The sequence below is a fragment of the Protomyctophum parallelum genome, assembly GCF_964188405.1.
Source record: "Protomyctophum parallelum genome assembly, chromosome: 12".
NCBI classification, from domain to species: Eukaryota; Metazoa; Chordata; class Actinopteri; order Myctophiformes; family Myctophidae; genus Protomyctophum; species Protomyctophum parallelum.
The window spans coordinates 46,690,793-46,715,662 of record NC_139712.1 but is presented as its reverse complement, the minus strand read 5'-3'; the positions used below and the strand labels follow the sequence as shown (position 1 = coordinate 46,715,662).

General features: G+C 40.8%; 1 protein-coding gene across 1 annotated transcript; it reads right to left on the bottom strand.

Moving 5' to 3' along the window:
* Nucleotides 1-18,174: 18,174 nt before the first annotated feature.
* LOC310867693 (nuclear factor 7, brain-like) lies at nt 18,175-19,347 on the bottom strand (the record flags this gene model as incomplete). The annotated part of the gene is made up of 1 exon (XM_083777812.1): nt 18,175-19,347. One exon carries the CDS (start codon nt 19,345-19,347, stop codon nt 18,175-18,177), a length of 1,173 nt encoding a protein of 390 aa, XP_083633938.1.
* Between the last annotated feature and the right edge of the window lie 5,523 nt (nt 19,348-24,870).

Genomic DNA, 24,870 nt, shown 5'->3' with positions numbered 1-24,870 from the left:
TGTTCTATCTATCTATCTATCTATCTATCTATCTATCTATCTATCTATCTATCTATCTATCTATCTATCTATCTATCTATGACCGATTGATGAAATTGATGAAAATAAAATAAAAGTCGTGTGTGTGTGTGTGTGTGTGTGTGTGTGTGTGTGTGTGTGTGTGTGTGTGTGTGTGTGTGTGTGTGTGTGTGTGTGTGTGTGTGTGTGTGTGTGTGTGTGTGTGTGTGTGTGTGTGTGTGTGTGTGTGTGTGTGTGTGTGTGTGTGTGTGTGTGTGTGTGTGTGTGTGTGTGTGAAGTTTAATTACATTTCTTTGAAGCTTTGTTTGATGTCATGGGATTCGAACGGGAAATAAATATGTGAATATTCAGTGAGTTTTCTAGCTTTTTCTAAACTTTCTTAACTTAAGCTGTATGAAATACTTGCCGTTAATATAGTGTTTCGTGGTGGGATCAAAGTTGAACGAAAGTTGCGCTAATATTTTAGAAATAGGTCAACAATACAAAAGACATTAGTTTTGTGCATTAATTTACTTGTACTGCGTGGCCCCCCTGTTCCCCCCCCACAAAATGACCGGAACTACTTAATATTGACCAAAACCTGCAGAGCAGAACTCCCACCACGGGACTCAGGCAATCAATTAATACAGTTGCAACCACTATTTTAAATGGCAAGTATTTCATACAGCTTAAAGGAGAATTCCATGCCTTCCATGAATTCCATTCTTACCTTTCTTTGTAGTTGTTACGTCCCCACCAAATAGGTCCAGGTGTTTTTTTGTGCAAAAACTCCTTATTGGCTATTTTCCCTACCATAAGCCCTCAATGAATTGCATTGCATTGAATGGGAATTGAATGGGGCTATGGGGTGTTATGCTAGTTTGCTTATTTCCATCGAAAGAAGTAGTAAAGTGTGCCGCTTGGGATATTATTTACATTATGAAGAGAGGATATATACAAAGAAATGATAATTTTGAGCGATGGAAATAAGCGAATTAGCACAACACCCCATAGCCCCATTCAATTCAATGCAATTCATTTAGGGCTTATGGTAGGGGAAATAGCCAATAAGGAGCTTTTGCACAAAATAACACCTGGACCTCTTTGGTGGGGACGTAACAACTACAAAGAAAGGTAAGAAAGCCTTTTAGTATGGAATTCTCCTTTAAGTTAAAAAACATCTGAACTATCCCTTTAAGCTCTCATTTGGTCTGACTGTGGTGCACTGATACCTGTTTCACCTCAAAAGCAAGGTGATACGTTTCTCTACTCCTCTATGCTCTTTCCCCACCTCACGTCCTCACTATGCTCATGATTTAAGGCTCCAACTCATGTTTAACTTAATGTCAGAGCCAGAGGTTAGGTTAGAGCAGCCCCGCAAGCCAAGTGAGCAGTACAGCTACAGCTCCAGCTCCGGCCCAGGAGTCATTCATTGCCTGGCATGAGTTACTAGTTCACACTGGGTGTGATTATTATCGTTTTGTTTCGTTTTTTTTTAATTAAAAAGACGAGTGCAGTGACCGTTCGGGTGATGGTCGCCATTCAGAACCCATGGAGAACCACTCATCCATTTGACATGGCTTCACACACTCAACATTGCACTTCCATTGGCCCTCGCTCGGCATTACAGTAAGTGTGGAAGTTCTTGAGATAAGTAAAGCACAGACGGACGGACAGAGTAGGAAAATAAATGCCTTTCGGACATTTGGACCCTCCTTTCCTTTGCAAATTACATTGGAATATTTTGGGTCTTTTCATCTCCCATTATCAATGCAAATAAATTATCAACTCTCTCTCTCTCTCTCTCTCTCTCTCTCTCTCTAACCTCATTTAGCAAAATGTGTGGGCGGCATTTGCATCTCTTGCATCAGCCCAAAAAATATCTATAATTTTGAGAGAACAAATTTACATTATTTTCCTTTTTTAGCTTTCCCACCATAGCTTTCCCGCCGCCGTAGTGCTGAAAGGGCATGATCACACACTGAGTTGCATTCCCAACATCAGGAAACACCTGTCTTGTAATTAATCTGGTCAAAAGGATAATTGCATTTGCATTTTCTAATTAATTTTCATTTAAAGCCGTCCTTGAGTGACATCTGCAGTGACATCCACTGCTGTTGCTGTTATTACTTCACCTGTATTTACCAGATTGTCCACATGATTCCATGCCTCTGGTGATAAAGCCATATTTGAATACTGGTTCTTGATTGATGCCCCACAACTTTGGGGCAGTGAAATACTTTTAACCCATTCTGAACGGGCACCCATTTTGGTGTTAGCATCATGTTTTGCTTTAGCTATTTAAAAATAGCAGATCTACAACCTCATATCGCGCCACCGAGTGGCGCGATACGAGCTTGTAGGTCTGCTATTTTTTGAAAAATCGAAGAACGACTGACATTTTTAGAATCTGATCTCAGGTCAGAATGGGTTCATCAGACCAGTGTGTGTCCAGTGGAAACGTCGTGTGAATCTGATCTCAGGTCAGAATGGGTTAAAGACCCACCTTTTCAGACAGGCATTTGTAGTCCTGCATTGCTTTCTTACTCTTCATCAGTGCCGATTGTACTCTTTTCTATCTCCTTGCTTTATTGTTTTATGTTTTGCTGTTATTGTTGTGAAGCACTTTGTGACTCTGTCTGTGGAAGATACTCTATAATTTAAATTACTATCTTACAACTGAGGGCTTTCTTTTTGGCAGATTTGTCTGGTTTTCAAGCTCAAGGGTACTTTTAATCTCCACTTGGCATGGGAGGTGGAGCCAAATGTTTTATTCTTTTACTTTAGCAGCCCATTTACAGTCTTGCGTTAGTCTGGTGTTGCCAAATGATTTCAGATCTCTCCGCCTACTGATACGTCTAGGAAAGGGGTGTCCAGACCTTTTTCAAAGGGGGCCATATTAGAAACTAGAAAAAGTGCCCTTCTGGGCACAGGTCTCCACCAGGATAGGAATGTAGGACATTGCAGCTTGCCTTCATCTGGTGGTTGGATAAAAGGGCAACAGAAGTAAAAAATTCCAGGCAAAGGTTTTTCCTTGGCCTCTAGGGAGTTGGCATACAAAGTTATCCACAGATCCGTGCAGTTAGAGGTAAAAACACTTTTCGGCCAGTTATAGCGCCACCTTGAGGCTGAGTTGAAATTGTTCATGTGGCATTTCGTCCTCGGCCTAGTGGGAATGTGCGTGCACAATTTCACGGAAATCACGCGATGTGTTCATGATTTGCAGCATTTTGTTTGAAACTGAGCACTCCTGTGAACTTTGGAAGCCAATCTTAACCAATCAGGATGGAGTCTGAGAAATCTGAAAGACCCGTTTCGTTGAATGGCTCTAGAGAGACTGTGTACCAATTTGCGTGATGTTTGGACAAAATCTGTAGGTGTACTGTGCAAAAACTTGTTTTGCACAAAGCGGCCTCCTGGTGGCGCTATAACAGGCCGTTCTGGAAAGTTTGGGGCAGAGGTTCATCGTTGGCATCCAGGGAGTGTGTGTGCAAAATTTCGACCGGGTTAACGGTGGCCGAGATTAGCTGCTCACGGACACACACACGGACACACACACGGACGGACGGACGGAGTGCAAAACATACTCTCCCCCCATGCCTTCGGCCTGGTGGAGACAAATATTAAAACACATAATGGCCAACTACATAAAGTACCTTCGGATTTAAACAATTCTATTTTAACTATAATATAATATATATAATATATTTAATCAATGGTCTTTTGTCAGGTCAGGTGTGTGCTGTGAACAAAACGTGTATGTCAACCTTTTTCCAGCCTTACGTCACATTACCAAATGTAACCAAGCAAGCAAGGTAAAACAAATAGAAAAACATTGACAAATTATACTTTGTGAAATGCCCAGGTTAATGTCCCATACTGCTGTTGTTCATAATACAATTCAGGTATGAATCTGATCTCAGGTCAGAATGGGTTAATGTCCCATACTGCTGCTGTTCATAATACAATTCAGGTATGAATCTGATCTCAGGTCAGAATGGGTTAATGTCCCATACTGCTGCTGTTCATAATACAATTCAGGTATGAATCTGATCTCAGGTCAGAATGGGTGAATGTCCCATACTGCTGCTGTTCATAATACAATTCAGGTATGAATCTGCGGGCCGTATAACATTCGCCCTAGGGCCGCATTTGGCCCGCGGTCTGCACTTTGGACACAGCTGGTCTAGGGACTTCTAAATTGCTTGAACAGCCACTAACTAATTCCATGGCCACTGCTTTGAAAACCAATCTTGTCACCGATATGAGGGACAAAAGAACCACCCTAAAAGACTTTAGATTGGTTTTGCAATGCATTATTTGTTCCGCACAGTTTTAGCAACAGAAGCTCTGAGATTGTCCTCTCAGTCTCTTATTGAGCACAGCATTGAATTAGATACTGATTTGTGCGTCTAACAAGAACATGACTGGGTATTGTCTTATGTCATAGTTTGTGTGTTTAGGTCATAGACTGTAAAAAATATGGACAAAGCGTTCCCCGGGTCTAACATGAACGTAAAATGAAGCCTGAAATCCCTTGCATTCTAATGCACTGTAAGTCGCCATCTTTCTAGATCCGTTTTAGCCCAGCTGGCCATTGGCTGGCCCAGACAACGAGGCGGGACTTCCCCCCTTCTTCTCCGTTGGTTTTTATTTTGACTCGAGTGGGAGGGGAATCCCGATCATAGACTGTAACGGTAGCCACGCCCCTCAGAACATGCGCGACTTTATGGTCATTTTTTAAATAAATGGGACCATAATTTTCCAAAAAGAATATTATGACATTAGAAATGAGACTTTAAACTAGTGACTGGAAGCAGAAAGTATTCATGACCATGTTTATTAAGGTAATACAGTCTAGGTGAAGTTGGGCCAAAATACATGGGCCTCTATGGAGCTATGGGGCTTTTTGGGTCCAGTCCAGCGCCACAACAGGCCATTATATGAACTACCAATTTCAAATGAGGCTTCACGAAATATCTGGCTGACTGCCCCCCTGGTTTAGGTCCAATGTAGTCTACCTACTGTATGTGCATATTTAAGCACTGACAGTGAATGTAGAGCAAGAACCAAGATGAAAGCCCCATTCATTCCCTTACCATAAAGTAATTCCCCAGAGATACTATCATACTTATATGCGTTTGTTTCCTTTCTTTTCTTCAAAATACTACAAGCTAAGGAAATGTGCTGTACTGTGTGGTGTGTGCTGCCTGTAGCAGCTATTCCTTGCTCAAGGTCATGCACTATTTCAGGTTCCTGTACTATACAACTAAGATAAAATCTATCATCTTAGCCTCCCTCTACCCTCTGGTCTCGCACCTTCCTACCTACATGACTTGCCTGCCAAAATATGTCCCAAACCGCCCCCCTAAGGTCTTCCACTGCTGGCCTGCTCGCTTTGCCTAAAAAAATGGCAACTAAAAAATACGGGGAAGCAGCTTTTTGCTTCTACGGGCCGTCGGCATGGAACAAGCTCCCACTGTACCTTCGTCAGGCAGCCTCTGTAGACATTTTTAAAGCTCAGCTCAAGACCCACTTCTAACAACATTGCTTTTAATTGATCTTTTATTATTTTTTGTTATTCATGTCCTCACTGTACTGCATTACTGCTTGTTTTTTTAATGTCGTTGCCTTGCTTTTCTTTTATTCTCCATTGTTCTGTAAAGCACTTTCATGTCATGAAAGGTGCTATACAAATAAAGTTTTATTATTATTATTATTATTACCCTGCTTATTATTATACTGTATACTTAGGCCTATATGTTTTCCCAAGGTCCAACATGCACAGTACAAGATAATCTTGTGAAAACATCCAACCTGCCGAGCGAGCGAATAGAGCTGAGCCCGATTGGCAGAGCTTTTTGTGGCCGGGTCTTGTGATTGATTGTGATTGTTTATTTATTTCCGTGTCCTGCACACAATGTGCCCAACCCTCATGGGTTTATAAGACACCATTTCACATTTTAACCCATTCTGACCGGGCACCCATTTTGGTGTTGGCATCATGTTATGCTTTAGCTATTTAAAAATAGCAGATCTACAAGCTCATATCGCGCCACCGAGTGGCGCGATACGAGCTTGTAGGTCTGCTATTTTTGAAAAATCTAAGAGCGACTGACATTTTTAGAATCTGATCTCAGGTCAGAATGGGTTAATTTACAGCATGTTTACATTACATAATTCATTACATTACAACTAACTCAGATTCATACAAAGTCGTCACATTATACTTTTACAGCTCAGATTCAGACAGAGTACTCTGTCTTCTTTCCCAAGCTTGACAAATAAAATATGCTGCAACAAAAGTCCCCTTGGTAAAACACATCTCCATTTTTTACATAGTCATTTAAATCTAGGAGATCTCCACAGATAGAAGACATCTCATTAACCAAAATATCCCTCATGTCGTCATATTTAGAGCAGTAAAACAAAAAGTTAACTTCATTTTCAATTTCATCAAGATCACAGAACAAGCAATAAATGGTAAATGGTGCATTTATATAGCGCCTTTATCCAAGGCGCTTTACATAGATTGTGCATTACATTCACCCATTCATACACCGATTGCAGCGGAAGCCATCCAAGGTACCAACCAGCACATCGGGAGCAATTAGGGGTTCAGTGTCTTGCCCAAGGACACTTCGACATGTAGACAGGAGGAGCCGGGATTCAAACCGCCGACCCATGGATCATTGGACGACCTGCTCTACCTCTTGAGCCGCAGTCGCCCCCAATAAGTGTTGACAGGACAGGGCAGTAGTGCCCTCTTGTCTAGGAGGGCACTACCCATAGGGGGCGGCAGTGGCTCAGGGGCAGAGTGGCTGGTAGAGCAGCCGGATGAGAACAGCAGGGTTCCCAGTTCGATCCCCCAGAGTTATAGTGTCCTTGAGCAAGACTCTGAACTCCTAATTTCTCCCGGTGTGCAGGGTGGTGCATGCATCGGATTCTAGAAATGTCAGTCGCTCTTCGATTTTTCAAAAATAGCAGACCTACAAGCTCGTATCGCGCCACTCGGTGGCGCGATATGAGCTTGTAGATCTGCTATTTTTCAATAGCTAAAGCATAACATGATGCTGACACCAAAATGGGTGCCCGTTCAGAATGGGCTAAAGTGCTTTGGATTAATGTGCTATATATATGCACCATTTATCCATTTACATCTTTCCCATTTAGCGTGTGCCAAAGTGAAGTCCTTGTATGAACCCAGGCTCATACTTTGCAATGCAGTGTTTCCGCATCAATATGGATTTCACTCTGAATGTAAATGCAGCACCTTCTGTTCAACACCTTGTTGAATTTCCTGAGTCACACAACTATTATGTTTCCTTTCCTTTATGATCTTACAGCGTCAGTGGTTGGTGGTGTTTACCAGTGAGGAGGCTTTGCTAACGGCATGCTTTTGAAGGGCTTATCAAACAACACAGTTTTGTTAGGAGCACGGGTGGACTCAGACAAAAACTCCACCCTGGCATTTAATGCCTTAACCCATTCTGACCTGAGATCAGATTCATACGAGGTTTCCACTGGACACACACTGGTCTGATTAACCCATTCTGACCTGAGATCAGATTCTAAAAATGTCAGTCGTTCTTCGATTTTTCAAAAAATAGCAGACCTACAAGCTCGTATCGCGCCACTCGGTGGCGCGATATGAGCTTGTAGATCTGCTTTTTTTCAATAGCTAAAGCATAACATGATGCCGACACCAAAATGGGTGCCCGTTCAGAATGGGTTAAAGCGCAAATAACATGCATTTTAAAACTGCTTTTAATATTTAATATCATATTGTCCATGTCCCTCAAACTTATTTCTAATGGTTTGAGCCTCAATCACCACTCTGATATAACCAGGCCTGGGCTGCGTCCGAATTCATTCCCTATGCCCCATATAGTGCACTACTTTGGGGTTCCGCCATTTTGTTATAGTGTCCGAATATGTAGTGAGCATTTTTGCACCCTACAGTAGTGGACTGAAGTATCCCACAATGCACCGGGAATTGTAGGGAGCTCCCGATGGTCACTACAAAAACACAGCGAAGCAAATCTGCCCCATAATGCATTGCGCAAGCTCGCTCTTGAGCGCACATGCACGCGTTTGCGCACGTGCGCTGCTTCTGCATGCATGCGCTCATCGCGCTCCAACTCAGAAGAGGCAGAAGTTGAACTAGCGAAAGAACTCAACACAAATGTACTTTTTAAACTTTCGTTTTCCCCTCTTTTCTTCCCTGGCGGATCTCGAAGCTACAGATCGAGACAAATGATCTGTGCATTTATTTGAAATGGTTTTATTTTATTTATAATAAATCTACTCATTTGCAATAGTATTACTAATCTGATTCATTGTATCACCCAGGCCCAGCGCATGACGTTAGGAGAGGAATCAGTTGCTTGCTGTAGAATATATTTGTGAGATTCTTTATCCCAAACGTAGGCTAAATACATGCATGTGAGACACATATTAATTGTGTCCGAACATATGTTTTATTAATATTCATTCATTCCTGCCATGAAAAAATATGCTATCTAACATTATTTCATTGAATTGCGATAAATGCATTAAAACTTCATTGTGTAGGCAGACAAGGCAGTCATTTATTGGTCTGCTGTTTCTGTTAACACCAAACGTCCGTATTGTGAGCAGAGCTTGTAGATCGGCTACTTTTGGTAATTCTTTACCAAAAGTACCCAAGTAAAAGTATACAAGCTCACAACACGGACGTTGCGCGTTGCTTATAGATCGGCTATTTTTGCCGTATCCCCCCGCCCCAGGATTAGCGGGGGTTCATGTGGTCATGCTGCTGATATTTTCATATAGCCTATTGTCAAGGTTGTGCACTGTTTTCATATTGCTGGATAATGGATATAGCCTAATATTAATTTATTGATAATAATCATAGGCCCATTGTTATTTTAAAATAACCTTTTTATCATAGATATATAGGCCTAAATGCCTGCAAACATATTTTCATTAACCTATTTTTTCTTTATTCATTCATGAATTTAACAAACTGTCCTTGCAGGGAGGTGACAGCCTGCAGTCACTTATTTGATACAGTCTGTTCCTAGCGGAAATTCAGCCGCAGCGTTTTGACTGGTTTCTTGTAGTCAGTTGATTCTTCATATCCAAATGAGTGAAACGGCCGGGATAATTTGTTTATTTTTCAAACAGTTCTTTATGAGGCGATCTGAAAAAACCTAATGGGGATTTCATGCAAATAAAAAGTACATGAACCCGCGGAACTACAGCGCCCTCTACCGATATTGACGTCAGAGTCGGTGCTCCCCATACAGGGAGTATTGTCCGAAATCTTCACTATAGAGTCCACTAGAGTCTGGATCCCCGTATGGGGGGTAGGGAGTAGGGAACAACCCTAGCAATTCGGACGCAGCCCTTGTCTTTTCTTTCTGGACTTTGAAAGCAGTTTTAGCTGCAGTACCACAATGTCCTGAGGTGGTGGGGGTGCTGATATGCAGATTATTTAATATTTGAGACGTTATAATACTGATGCTAGATAAAACCAGGCTTGTTTCCATTCCATGCCAGCTTGGAATATCAACAATGGTGGACATTGTAAACAAAGTGGAAATGCAAATTTGGAACTGAAGACTGAAAAAGAGAGGAATTATATAAGTAGGGTGACATTGATGACATCACGATGAGGCCAAAATCAGCCGAGCTGTTCCTGAGAGCAATTTCCATTAAAGCACCCATATGACATAAAAGCCTGATTGTTCAAGATTGGTTATTTGTGGGGAGAGAAAACACACATAGGAGCCCCAAAAACACAAAATAAATTGAAAAAGTAGAATTTTATGTTATAGGTCCTTTAACAGTTTGACTGCGGAAAACGATTTACCGGACTTTTAATCAACCCCCCTTCACTGCCGAGATTGTTGTATTACCTTTAGAGCATACGCTGAATTATTTGGGCTTTTAATCCGCGAAAATCGAGCGAAAAAAGCTTCCCCCGTTTGTTATGAACGGCCGGACCACCCGCCATCTTGGTACACCCGGAAGACGCAGCACAGGACCCTCCTCCATGAGGCGTTGAACCCTATTCGTTTGCATTGGCCTCAATTTCCCAGAAGCCCTAGCAGCCCACAGCATGTGACGATTTCCGTTTTCCTCATCAGAACAGATGCATCTACTCTCTTTCTCCGCGGCGAAGACGGATTTTCTTTTTAATTATTACATTGCGGCGGATTAAACACATAAAACAAAAGTCGCGTATGTCCGATATGGCAGCGACATTAACCTGGAGTAATCCATTCAAAGCACGGAAACTGTTAACCGGCCCACGTGGCTCACGTGACTTCATTTTTATCCCTTTTTGTGCTCATCACATTTCATTTCACATTTACATTTCAGCATCAATAGATGAGCACACGGGGTTAACCATGCAGACTCTAATGTGTGACTGTGCAAGAAGTCGCTCTCACACACCAACGTACGTGCGTGCGTGCGTGCGTGCGTGCGTGCGTGCGTGCGTGAGCACATGCGCGAGGGAGAGCCTGCAGGACACCAGACAAATCTGTTACAGGAAAAAAAGAATCCCTAGGGAGATTGGTCTAACACTCCTCAGTTTGAATTACATTTTGCTCACCCCAGTGTTGTGGGTGACCAATCAGAGCCCACTATTCAAATGGAGACATTTTCTCCGTGACGTTTTAAATCTGTAACCACCCCTTGGGAATAAATCTTCCACACCGAAGTTATCTATGCAGAGATATTTGTCTAGCCATGCCAGGCTCTCTCTCTCTCTCTCTCTCTCTCTCTCTCTCTCTCTCTCTCTCTCTCTCTCTCTCTCTCTCTGTGATACATACCTACTGTTGTGCCTCCCTGCTTTGTGGGATGGATGTGTTCTAATCAAATGTGCTATGGCTGATCTAAACATCTGGTTTCATATACTGATGATCTATGGCTGAACTAAACATCTGGTTTCATACTGATGATCTATGGCTGATCTAAACATCTGGTTTCATATACTGATGATCTATGGCTGAACTAAACATCTGGTTTCATACTGATGATCTATGGCTGAACTAAACATCTGGTTTCATATACTGATGATCTATGGCTGAACTAAACATCTGGTTTCATACTGATGATCTATGGCTGACCTAAACATCTGGTTTCATACTGATGATCTATGGCTGAACTAAACATCTGGTTTCATATACTGATGATCTATGGCTGAACTAAACATCTGGTTTCATACTGATGATCTATGGCTGACCTAAACATCTGGTTTCATACTGATGATCTATGGCTGAACTAAACATCTGGTTTCATACTGATGATCTATGGCTGAACTAAACATCTGGTTTCATACTGATGATCTATGGCTGAACTAAACATCTGGTTTCATATACTGATGATCTATGGCTGAACTAAACATCTGGTTTCATATACTGATGATCTATGGCTGAACTAAACATCTGGTTTCATACTGATGATCTATGGCTGACCTAAACATCTGGTTTCATATACTGATGATCTATGGCTGAACTAAACATCTGGTTTCATATACTGATGATCTATGGCTGAACTAAACATCTGGTTTCATATACTGATGATCTATGGCTGAACTAAACATCTGGTTTCATACTGATGATCTATGGCTGACCTAAACATCTGGTTTCATACTGATGATCTATGGCTGAACTAAACATCTGGTTTCATACTGATGATCTATGGCTGAACTAAACATCTGGTTTCATACTGATGATCTATGGCTGAACTAAACATCTGGTTTCATACTGATGATCTATGGCTGAACTAAACATCTGGTTTCATACTGATGATCTATGGCTGAACTAAACATCTGGTTTCATACTGATGATCTATGGCTGAACTAAACATCTGGTTTCATATACTGATGATCTATGGCTGAACTAAACATCTGGTTTCATACTGATGATCTATGGCTGAACTAAACATCTGGTTTCATATACTGATGATCTATGGCTGAACTAAACATCTGGTTTCATACTGATGATCTATGGCTGAACTAAACATCTGGTTTCATATACTGATGATCTATGGCTGAACTAAACATCTGGTTTCATACTGATGATCTATGGCTGACCTAAACATCTGGTTTCATACTGATGATCTATGGCTGAACTAAACATCTGGTTTCATACTGATGATCTATGGCTGAACTAAACATCTGGTTTCATACTGATGATCTATGGCTGAACTAAACATCTGGTTTCATACTGATGATCTATGGCTGACCTAAACATCTGGTTTCATACTGATGATCTATGGCTGAACTAAACATCTGGTTTCATATACTGATGATCTATGGCTGAACTAAACATCTGGTTTCATATACTGATGATCTATGGCTGACCTAAACATCTGGTTTCATACTGATGATCTATGGCTGAACTAAACATCTGGTTTCATACTGATGATCTATGGCTGACCTAAACATCTGGTTTCATATACTGATGATCTATGGCTGAACTTAACATCTGGTTTCATATACTGATGATCTATGGCTGAACTAAACATCTGGTTTCATATACTGATGATCTATGGCTGAACTAAACATCTGGTTTCATATACTGATGGTCTATGGCTGAACTAAACATCTGGTTTCATATACTGATGATCTATGGCTGAACTAAACATCTGGTTTCATAATATTGATGATCCGTACAAGACCATTAGGATTAGTGATGCACCGAATATTCGTCCGCAGAAAATATTCGGCAGAAAATGGCTAGAAATGCATTTTCGGCCTATTCGGTTTCGGCCCAAATAGGCAGAAAATATATCACCGAATAGTGTATGCAATTAATGCATTCAAAAGAGCTGAATAAATGTTTTATGGACCCATAATAGTGATTATTATTTAAGTTAAGTTTTGCCATAACCATAACATAACATTTGTAGAATCAAACTCAGGTCTTAATGGGTTAAGTGAGGATACTAAAACAGCGATATTCAGTTACACTTCATACCAATGATACTGTGCGGGTGTAGGTATGTTAAGTGATAACCACTTTCCACATGGCATTATAGGCAAAAGCTTTCTAAATCTTTTAACATTTTCCAAACATCTACAAGCTTGTAGGTCAACAATTTTTGCTATTTGTTGTACAACAAAGTATATAGTGCTTAAGTGGCATTCTGGACTAGACCTGTCTGGCTGGAAACATTGTGGTTGCAAGGACTGACCTTCTGACCTTTCAGCCAGAGGACTGTGTCACAGTCATTACCAGGTGATTGAGAGATTATTTATTCTTTAATTACTCTGTATAAACATACCATTTTAACTAGTGATGCACCGAAAATTCGGCCGCAGAAAATGTTCGGCAGAAAATGGCTAGAAATGCATTTTCGGCCTATTCGGTTTCGGCCCGAAGAGGAAGAAAATATATCACTGAATAGTGTATGCAATTAATGCATTCAAAAGGCTGAATAAATGTTTTATGGGCCCATAATAGTGATTATTATTTAAGTTAAGTTTTGCCATAACCATTTATTTTGCCATAAATCAGGTTGCTTTAATATCGGATATTCGGTATTCGGTTTTCGGCCAACTGTTTCCTCTATTCGGTATTCGGTTTTGGCCAAGAATTTCCCTTTCGGTGCATCCCTAGTTTGCAGTGATCCCTCAGATGTGACGATCAAACCCTTAAATGGAGGCAAGATATTTTACAGTTTAACAATAAGTCCAAAATGACTTGAAAAGGACTTACACAGTAAACCTCACTGGGAATTCAATAACGTGCGTGCACCGCACACCAGGATTGAGAAACAGGAGACAGTGTGACAAAGGTCAATTAATACTGCGCTTCCTCTTTTAATCTCTCCCTTTGTACGATTTCACTTGACATTCTTTTCCGAACAGCCAGAAGAGTTTTAAGCATTATGTTATATACTTTAGCTATTGAAAAATTGCAGATCTACAAGCTCGTAGTGCAGCACCGAGTGCAGCGCTATGAGCTAGTATGTCTGCTATTTTTGAATAATTGTTAAAATGTGGCACAAATCTTTGAATATGTATTCTTTCAGAGCCAAAGTTTTTAACTCAAATCTTTGCTTCTGGAGGGTCCCTGGAAGAACATATTTTCAGATGGGGGTCGGTGGCCAATTACATATAATTTTGGGGATCCTTGACATCAAAATGTTTCAGAACCACTGACATAGAAACATAGGGTTTTAACCCTGTGAGAACCACTGACATAGAAACATAGGGTTTAACCCTGTGAGAACCACTGACATAGAAACATAGGGTTTAACCCTGTGAGAACCACTGACATAGAAACCTAGGGTTTAACCCTGTGAGAACCACTGACATAGAAACATAGGGTTTTAACCCTGTGAGAACCACTGACATAGAAACATAGGGTTTAACCCTGTGAGAACCACTGACATAGAAACATAGGGTTTTTCATAAAACTCTCATGATATAGAAGACTCGTTTTCCCAGGTCAAATTGGGTTAAAAGGGAAAGAGCCAGGATACCAGCATGGCAGACAGTATAATGTATATACTGTATATATACAGTATAATGTTTTGCGAGGATGAAAGAAGAATATCACTGTCAGACTGACGCTGATCACACAAAGCGTGGGCATGTCAGCACAGCAGCAGTTACAGTAGCCTCGTCACCACCACTGTACGCCGTGCCAATTAGGACGCTATCTCCACACGGCTACATACTGTACAGTACAGTAGCACATACTTTGCTATACATAATACATCTTCTGTTGGCTCATAATGCTCATACTGTACTATGTGTTCTAACTACAATGTACAGGTGAAGGGATGTTATGGGAAGAAAGGTTGCAGCTAGAAAACATTTTTACACTCATGGAGCTCCATGTCTTGTCGGTGGAGGAAAGTAACTATATGTACATTTAATTCAGTACAATTTTGAGGCATTTGTACTTTACTTTAATTGAGTATTTCCTAATGTCAGTGCTTTTACTTCTACTCCACTACATCTCAGAGGGAAATATTGTCTACATTTATTTGAAAACTTTAGTTAGTTTGTAGATTTAGATTATTATTACACAACATGCATTAACGACCGCTTTGGCCTTGTACCGGTATACATTTTTGCCATTTGAAAATAGCCGATTTACAAGCTCACAATGTGTCGCAATGCAACACATTGTGAGCTTGTAGATCTGATATTTTCAAAAGGTTGTTTATACATGTGAAAACTTGAAAGTGGGCATTCTGCACATTCTGGGAGCGATAGAGAGTGAACACACACACACACACACACACACACACACACACACACACACACACACACACACTCACACACGCTCCCTCTCGCTCTGTCTGCACACTCTCTCTCTCTCAATGGTAAAGTGACAGAATGTAAAAAGATTATACACATTTTAATCAGATTGATCACAGCTTACAAATGATTAATAACCATTTGAACTTTATGTCCTCCAAAATATGCCCTTTTCTTGTGGGAACCCAAAGATAAGTGACTCTGTCTAGCTCTCTCTATCTCCATGTCTCTCTGTCGTCATTTGAGCTGCTATGTGTCAATTGTGACTTTTATGGCGATTAACAGACTTGTGTTTTTCCCAATCCAGATAGGGCTAGATAGCAGTGTTGTTTTCGTCGACTAAAACTAAGACACCTTTCTCCACTGACGAAAACACAATGGAAACTAAATGAAAACTAAGCTATGATGACTAAGTAAGACTAAATATACTGTTGATTTAGTCAACAAATAAAAACTAGACTAAAATGTTAGTAAGGGACTAGTGGACAAGATATTCTGTATGGGTCATTTTACACTTTGTTGCATGCTGAAAATAGCCGATCTACAAGCTCACAACGTGTCGCAACCATAGACAGAAAAATATGGACAAAGCGTTCCCCGGGTCTAACATGGACGTAAAATGAAGCCTGTTATTCCTGCACTGTAAGTCGCCATCTTTCTAGATCCGTTTGGGCCCAGCTGGCCATTGGCTGGCTCCGTTTGGGCCCAGCTGGCCAAGGCTGCCCAGACAACAAGGCGGGACTTCCCCCCTTCTTCTCCGTTGGTTTTTATTTTGACTCGAGTGGGTGGGGACTCCCGATCATAGACGGTAACGGTAGCCACGCCCCTCAGAACATACGCGACTTTATGGTCATTTATTTTATAAAAAAGTATATTATGACATTAGAAATGAGACTTTAAACTAGTGACTGGAAGCAGAAAGTATTCATGACCATGTTTATTAATGTAATACAGTCTAGGTGAAGTTGGGCCCAAATACATGGACTTCTATGGGGCTATGGGTTTTTTTGGGTCCAGTGACAGCGCCACAACAGGCCATTATATGAACTTTCAGGAGTTTCAGGCTTCACAAAATAGCTGTCTGACTGCCCCCCTGGTCGCAACACATTGTGAGCTTGTAGATTGCTATTTTCAGCAAGTTTAAGTCATTACGACGGCATTAGGGCCCGCCGTAACCCGTAACACATTTTACTCAAAAAAAATCTCATGCTATTTATAGTCAACTAAAATTAGACTAAACCCCAAAACATTCCAGGTGACTAAAACGTGACTAAAACTAAGTAAAAACGTTTTTAAGAGACTAATGACTGAAACTAAAATGTACATTTGTTGCCAAAAACAACACTGCTAGACAGGGCTTCTCTTTCCATCTGGTTGTGGATCTATCAGCCAATCAGAAGTCAGAGTGGATGGTATTATGGGATGTATGGGGCAGCTGTATGCATTGATTGATTAAAAAAAAGATTATTATTTTTGTCAAATACGGTTTTATTAAAAGCAGGGTATAAATGATTACATCATTGGTACAGTATACATTTTTTCCCTTTTTATTAAAACAAAAAGAAGAAAGGAAAGAAATAAGTGAGGGGCGCTAATATATTAAAGTCTAACTCATGTTGATTAGGTGATGTAAAACAAACACTAAATGCCATTATCAATAATGAGACAATATGTCGTAATTAGCACATTATAACGTACATTTTCCCTTCATTGTCAATGTGTTTACAAACAAACATTAAACCTGTGTAACGCCCCTCAAAAAACAGACACAAAGAAAACCCTCAGTCCCTCCCACCCAGACTGCTCAATGACACCGCATAGAATAAAACAGTAAGATGATGAAACAGTCATGGGAATCAACATCTGAAATTATTCTATACAGTCAATTCAAGGATTATTATTTTATATGGTGTTATCATTTTATTATCAGTGATTCAAGTGACTGCAGGGTTCATAGTCTACCTCATCCTGTGGTTTCATTAAAGTAATTAACATTAACTAATATTTAACACACTGACCTCTGCTAACCATCATACAACTATATAATGTCATAAAGAGATTCATCCAACCTGATTATTACATTTTAGGACATTGTGTAAAAAGTACAGTACAGTTAAGTGTAAAGGTTTGCACGGGAGAAAACTATACTGAACATTTTTTATGGCTTAAATCAGAGCTATTGAACACCATTCACGTCAGTGTGTTGTTTAGAAAATATTGAACCAATGAAAAGTAGTAAGAAGCACTTTGGACAAAACCTCTTAACTCCATTGGACCCTCAAACTGTGATTAGGCAGTATTGCAAAATATAAGGTTTTCTTAATTTCCTGATAAATGTATATTTTCCATTTCCTGAAAAAAACTGAACATGTTGGAGTTAGGTGGTTTCTTCCTAACAGCAGAGATATACAGTATAAATATAATAGTGTACATTTTATGGTGAAGTATCTCAATTCCTCAACATGATTACTACTGAGATCATTTCATGTCTACATGAATCCCTAATATTAATCACCTTTAAAATCATTCAAATAATCCTGATATAATTACATATACATACTATTTTTTTTTTAAAGATATTTTTTTTGCGGCTTACGCCTTTTATTGATTTTTTTTTTTAAGGGACAGATAGTAGGCTGACAGGAAACGGGAGAGAGATGGGGGGATGACATGCGGTAAAGGCCGTGTCGGGTCCGGGAGTCGAACCCGCGGCACACCGCGACTGGATCACCAGTCCGGTGCCCAGACCGTTACGCTACGGCCTGGGCCTATACATACTATTATATTGAAAAGTGATAGCAGACAATGGAAACTAAATATTGTGTATAACTTTAGTATTTTTTTTGATTATTGACAATAGGCAGTAATATATCCATAACATGACATCATCATCATCATCATCATGTCTAACTACGTGGTTCCAGAGTCACACTGACCTTCCATGGTAACATCTTCAGAGGGACAGTATGAAAGGTGGAAATGAATGGAAACAGTGTGTCAGTGAAGGTGTGTGTGAAGGTGTGGATGTGTGTGTTGGTATCAGGATCAGAGAAGGACAGAGTTCCTTTGTTCCAGTCCAGCTGGACTCGGATCTTCTTGGCGTTCTGCTTCAGTGAGAGAACAGTGGCTGACCCTGAGGAGGAGGGGAATGCTTTGTATTCACCTTTATTGAACTGTATGCCCCAACGTTGACCCCCTCCGTATCCTTTCCTCTGGTAAGACTCCGCTAACACACCCAGTCCCCAGTATGTGTTGTCTCCAACCTCAACATCCCAGCTGTGAGTCCCAGAGTTAAAGCCCTCAGAACCCACGACACAGTCCCAGTAGTTAAACCTCTCTGGATTGTCAGGAAGCTGCTGTACATCTCCACGTCTCACACTGGTCAGATCATCAAACAGGGTGAGGTATGGACGGGCAGTGTTGGGGTCCAGAATGACAGGAGTGTAGGAGACGATGTCCTTCATCTTGTCCCAGACTCTGAAGGCCAGGTTCCCCAGGTGTTTGGCCTCGTCTATCAGTGCTCCTGAGACCGGCTGTGGGTCCTGCAGTGCAGTGAGCTGGACTCTTTCCACTGTGGTCTTGTAGTTCTGCAGGAATGAGACGTGTTCGGCTCTCAGCTCCTCCTCGGTGGCTCTGATTATGTCTGAAATGGTTGATATGTCTCTGTTCAGACCCTCCGTCTTCTCCTTCATCATCTGACTCTTCTGCTGCTCTTCCTCCCTCAGTGCAGTGATCCTGGCCTCCTCTTCATCATGTAGAAACTGATGCATCTTCTTAAACTGTTCCTTCATCTGCGTCTCGGTGTGCCGGGCCCGGACCTTAATGTGTTCTGCCGTTTGGTCGTAGTTTGTTTTAACTTTATTAAAAACCTTCAGTTTCTCCTGTAAAGGCTTCAGTGATTTCTGGACTTTCTCCTTGTGTTCTGGTGCAGCTTCATCGATGGGTCTGAAAATGTGGTTGGCGTGTTTTTTAGAATCTCGACACACAAAACACGCTGGCTGTTGACAATCCAGACAGAACAGTTTGCAACACATGGCACAGGAATAATCCGATTCTGGGCGAGATGCCTTGGAAGCCATTTTGTCTCAGAGTTTAGCTACAAAGACAGGAAATGCAGTCAGTGGTGGTAATTCTCCTACTTTTAGAATTATTCTAATGAAGTTTACTTTGACTGTGAAAGTGGTTGTTGTTAAAGTCCATTCAGCTGATAGAGCCAGCAGGTAGTTCCAGTGGTCTGGGTCAGTGTTCAGGTATAGTTCCAGTGGTCTGGGTCAGTGTTCAGGTATAGTTCCAGTGGTCTGGGTCAGTGTTCAGGTATAGTTCCAGTGGTCCTGGGTCAGTGTTCAGGTATAGTTCCAGTGGTCTGGGTCAGTGTTCCTTCCTCTAGGTGTGGATCTAAAGACAGTCTGTTCTCTCTCAGTGGAAGCTGTGTTTGATCTGGCGTCTCAGGTCAGACTGGCAAGAGGTGGAGCTTTGACACAATATATATAGACAAAGTTCACTCTCTCTCTGTCACACATGCAGGTTCGCCCACGCATTCTGGGCTTGACACACACCTAAATAACAGGTTCTAGGAGTCAGGTGGCCCTAGGCCCTATGCCCTATGCCCTAGGCCCTATGCAGGTCAGGTCCGGCATGTCTGGCATTTGCCAGAAAGGCCGGGAAGGGTGGGGCCGGCTGACCGCCCAAAAATAAGTACAAATAGAAAATAGAAAAAAAAACACACACAGGCTGCACCCGGCCTGGCCACCGGCTCTATTAGAGAATTGGGCCGGCCCGGTCCATTGCGGGGTTCAAGTGATTGTGACATTGGTGGAGGGGAGGCAAGGCCCGCCAAAACACATTTTAGTCGACCAAATCAACTGTAGATTTAGTCGACTAAAACTAGACTAACACTAAAACATTCCTAGTGACTAAAACTAAATAAACTATTCAAGAGACTATGACTAAAACTAAAACACCATGATGCTTGTGATTGACATTTTCATCAATATTTCATTTTTGCCAGACATACAGAATTAGTGATCAATAAATTGACCATAAATACATAATAAACTAAATGTGCTGCACAAAAAATTTAAATTATACTAGAATAAGTTATTTATAGTTAGAGAAAAGTCAATTTACAGTACTTGGCCTATAATGACATGGCCAAACAAAATGAATGAATGAATGAATGCATTTTATTTGTATCACACCTTTCCAAACATAATACAAAGTGCTTTACAGACAGGTTATAAAAACAGTAATCATAAAAACATCAAAACAACAAAACATCAACAATAAACATGAAAAAATAACTGGTCAACAAAACAATTAAAAACAATACTAGGAAAAACACTTGGCATACAGATGTGTTTTTAAAAGCGTTTTAAAAGAAGACAAAAGGCCCGGTCACCCCGAGTGACCAGACGCGTTGCAGGAGGAACTAGGAGGGCCCTAGCCGAGGATCTGAGGCAGCGCATGTACCGTAGATGGTAAAGTAATCAGTAAAATCTTAAAATCAATCCAGTGAAGAGTAGCTAAAATAGGTGTAATATGCACCATCTGGAGGCGAGATATATTTATCTTGCTCATACCAGAGTATATTTAATTACAGTAATCCAGTCGTGAAGATATGAAGGCATGTATGACGGTTTCCAGGTCTGCATATGGCATATGTGATGTTTGCGGATAGGGTAGACAATATATTATTATTAATATATAATACAACACTGAAGCCTCATTTTGCTGTGTTGATGATGATGTCAAAGTGAAATTGAGGCGAGACAGTCTGTATGTCCTGCTATCAGTAATCAGAGACAGTCTGTATGTCCTGCTATCAGTAATCAGAGACAGTCTGTATGTCCTGCTATCAGTAATCAGAGACAGTCTGTATGTCCTGCTATCAGTAATCAGACAGTCTGTATGTCCTGCTATCAGTAATCAGACAGTCTGTATGTCCTGCTATCAGTAATCAGAGACAGTCTGTATGTCCTGCTATCAGTAATCAGAGACAGTCTGTATGTCCTGCTATCAGTAATCAGACAGTCTGTATGTCCTGCTATCAGTAATCAGACAGTCTGTATGTCCTGCTATCAGTAATCAGACAGTCTGTATGTCCTGCTATCAGTAATCAGACAGTCTGTATGTCCTGCTATCAGTAATCAGACAGTCTGTATGTCCTGCTATCAGTAATCAGACAGTCTGTATGTCCTGCTATCAGTAATCAGACAGTCTGTATGTCCTGCTATCAGTAATCAGAGACAGTCTGTATGTCCTGCTATCAGTAATCATCGTCCTCATTGTCAAAGATATGCAGATTCTCACCTCTGCTTCCTGCTTCATGCCTTCCCTGTCTTTATTTAATCTCTCTCTCTCTCTCTCTCTCTCTCTCTCTCTCTCTCTCTCATGAATATGCAGTAGTATTGAACGTGCGTGCGTTTAAAGCCTGATTGATACTGTATTCCAGTCCAATGCTGAAACAGATATAATGGAGTAAAGAAAATCTACACACAAATGCTTTGTTTGGATTAGTGATGCACCGAATATTCGGCCGCAGAAAATATTCGGCAGGAAATGGCTAAAAATGCATTTTCGGCCTATTCGGTTTCGGCCCAAATAGGCAGAAAATATATCACCGAATAGTGTATGCAATTAATGCATTCAAAAGAGCTGAATAAATGTTTTATGGACCCATAATAGTGATTATTATTTAAGTTAAGTTTGCCATAACCATAACATAACATTTGTAGAATCAAACTCAGGTCTTAATGGGTTAAGTGAGGATACTAAAACAGCGATATTCAGTTACACTTCATACCAATGATACTGTGCGGGTGTAGGTATGTTAAGTGATAACCACTTTCCACATGGCATTATAGGCAAAAGCTTTCTAAATCTTTTAACATTTTCCAAACATCTACAAGCTTGTAGGTCAACAATTTTTGCTATTTGTTGTACAACAAAGTATTTATAGTGCTTAAGTGGCATTCTGGACTAGACCTGTCTGGCTGGAAACATTGTGGTTGCAAGGACTGACCTTCTGACCTTTCAGCCAGAGGACTGTGTCACAGTCATTACCAGGTGATTGAGAGATTATTTATTCTTTAATTACTCTGTATAAACATACCATTTTAACTAGTGATGCACCGAAAATTCGGCCGCAGAAAATGTTCGGCAGAAAATGGCTAGAAATGCATTTTCGGCCTATTCGGTTTCGGCCCGAAGAGGCAGAAAATATATCACTGAATAGTGTATGCAATTAATGCATTCAAAAGAGCTGAATAAATGTTTTATGGGCCCATAATAGTGATTATTATTTAAGTTAAGTTTTGCCATAACCATTTATTTTGCCATAAATCAGGTTGCTTTAATATCGGATATTCGGTATTCGGTTTTCGGCCAATTGTTTCCTCTATTTGGTATTCGGTTTCGGCCAAGAATTTCCCTTTTCGGTGCATCCCTAATTAGGATTCACTAACCGCATGTTGCTGCGACGGAGCCAAACAGATGCAGGCCATGCATGATAAACAGAGGGCAAAACACCATCATGGTGAACAGAAGTCATTTGACAGTGAAAAATAAACCATCACATCAGCAGCAGCATGGTAACACTTTAGAATGATCCGTTATAACTATAGTTAATTGATCATCACTTAATTTATGAATGATCTAAGATTCTAACTTGTTAGTTAATGAGATATTAATTACTTAAGTACAAAAGTATTGGTATCAAATTGTACTTAAAGAACCAAAAGTAAAAATTACTTATTGTATAGAATGTTCCCCTTTCAGGTTTTTAGAAATGTATATGAACATCTATTGTGAGTTTGTAGATTGGCTATTTTCAAATGGCAAAAATGCATATATATATATACATGTAGGGCTGAAGTGGTTAATGTATGTTTTGTAATAATAATCTATACATCTACACAGGACCTATAGTAACTAACGTTTTTCCTTTTATAGTTACTTTAGTTTCCACCACTCGTTCATGGCATGCGTGGGACTGCCTTCCCACCCACGGAGCACGCTTTCCAGGCAGCGTGACCAGCGTGACATCTGTGACCAGATTTGACTGAGAGCCTGCCATCGCTTTTCACCAGCGAAAAACTGGTTATTGTTTTCCCCAAAATGAGTTAATAGCGCAGGCAGACTCTTCACATACTAACTAGAGCATGTCTGAAATAAGTGTCAGAGCTGAAATCAACATGTAAACATGAAATAAATGCTTTACCCATTCTGACCGGGCACCCATTTTGGTGTCAGCATCATGTTATGCTTTAGCTATTTAAAAATAGCAGATCTACAAGCTCATATCGCGCCACCGAGTGGCGCGATATGAGCTTGTAGGTCTGCTATTTTTGAAAAATCAAAGAGCGACTGACATTTTTAGAATCTGATCTCAGGTCAGAATGGGTTCATCAGACCAGTGTGTGTCCGGCGGAAACCTCGTATGAATCTGATCTCATGGGTTAAACATGTAGCTAGGTATAATGTTCCACAGAAGTGAACCTTTTCAAGCCTGTTTTCTCAACTGGCTGTTTGTCTGCAAGACATTACTCTATATAAGCCATATCTCCAAAACTGTGGGTCAAACTGAGCAACCAACATATCAATTTGAAGCTATGATTCCCAGCTTTCATATGACATGAATGACGTGATCAAAATTACACTCCAGTATATCAGTGGAATGACCCGGTGTGTGTGTGTGTGTGTGTGTGTGTGTGTGAGTGTGAGATGTTTTACATGAGCTGTGTGTGTGTGTTAATTAAAGAATAATTATTGAAGTGGATCATCTACAAAATTGTTACTTAACATGGTGCACTTTGATTAAGTCAACCACTTGAGGAAAGCCAGCAGATAACCACTGAATCCATAACGAGTGCACGGCTGCAAAAGCCAATTTCATAAGGCTTTTTAACCCATTCTGACCTGAGATCAGATTCATACGAGGTTTCCACTGGACACACACTGGTCTGACGAACCCATTCTGACCTGAGATCAGATTCTAGAAATGTCAGTCGCTCTTCGATTTTTCAAAAATAGCAGACCTACAAGCTCGTATCGCGCCACTCGGTGGCGCGATATGAGCTTGTAGATCTGCTATTTTTCAATAGCTAAAGCATAACATGATGCCAACACCAAAATGGGTGCCCGGTCAGAATTGGTTAAAGGATGCCATTTCAATTATTTTCTTCACTGAGTCCGAGAACAAAAGGTTTCCCCAGCAGCACTGCTGCTCCAACACGGCGGTACCAGCGGACGGTACCGTACAGCCCACCAGTGGTTCCCAAACTTTTTAGCTCAAGACCCAAAAGAGAAATTAGTCGTTTAACCCCGGGACCCAAACTAGTGAAAATAGCAGATCTACAAGCTTTGAGGTGCGTTTTGAGCGTCACTATATAACTGTCACTAAAACTAAATGAAAATGTATTCAAAAGACTTTGACTAAAACAAAATCTAAATTTGCTTTCAAAAACAACATTAGCTTGCCCGGGGGTCGCGAGGTGACATGCTCAGGTACCCAGCAAGGGATGATGTCAGTCAATTATGATGTCAGTTTTGTGACATAAGGCACGCACGTCTATATTTGGTCATGAGCCAGGCACTTACTGTAC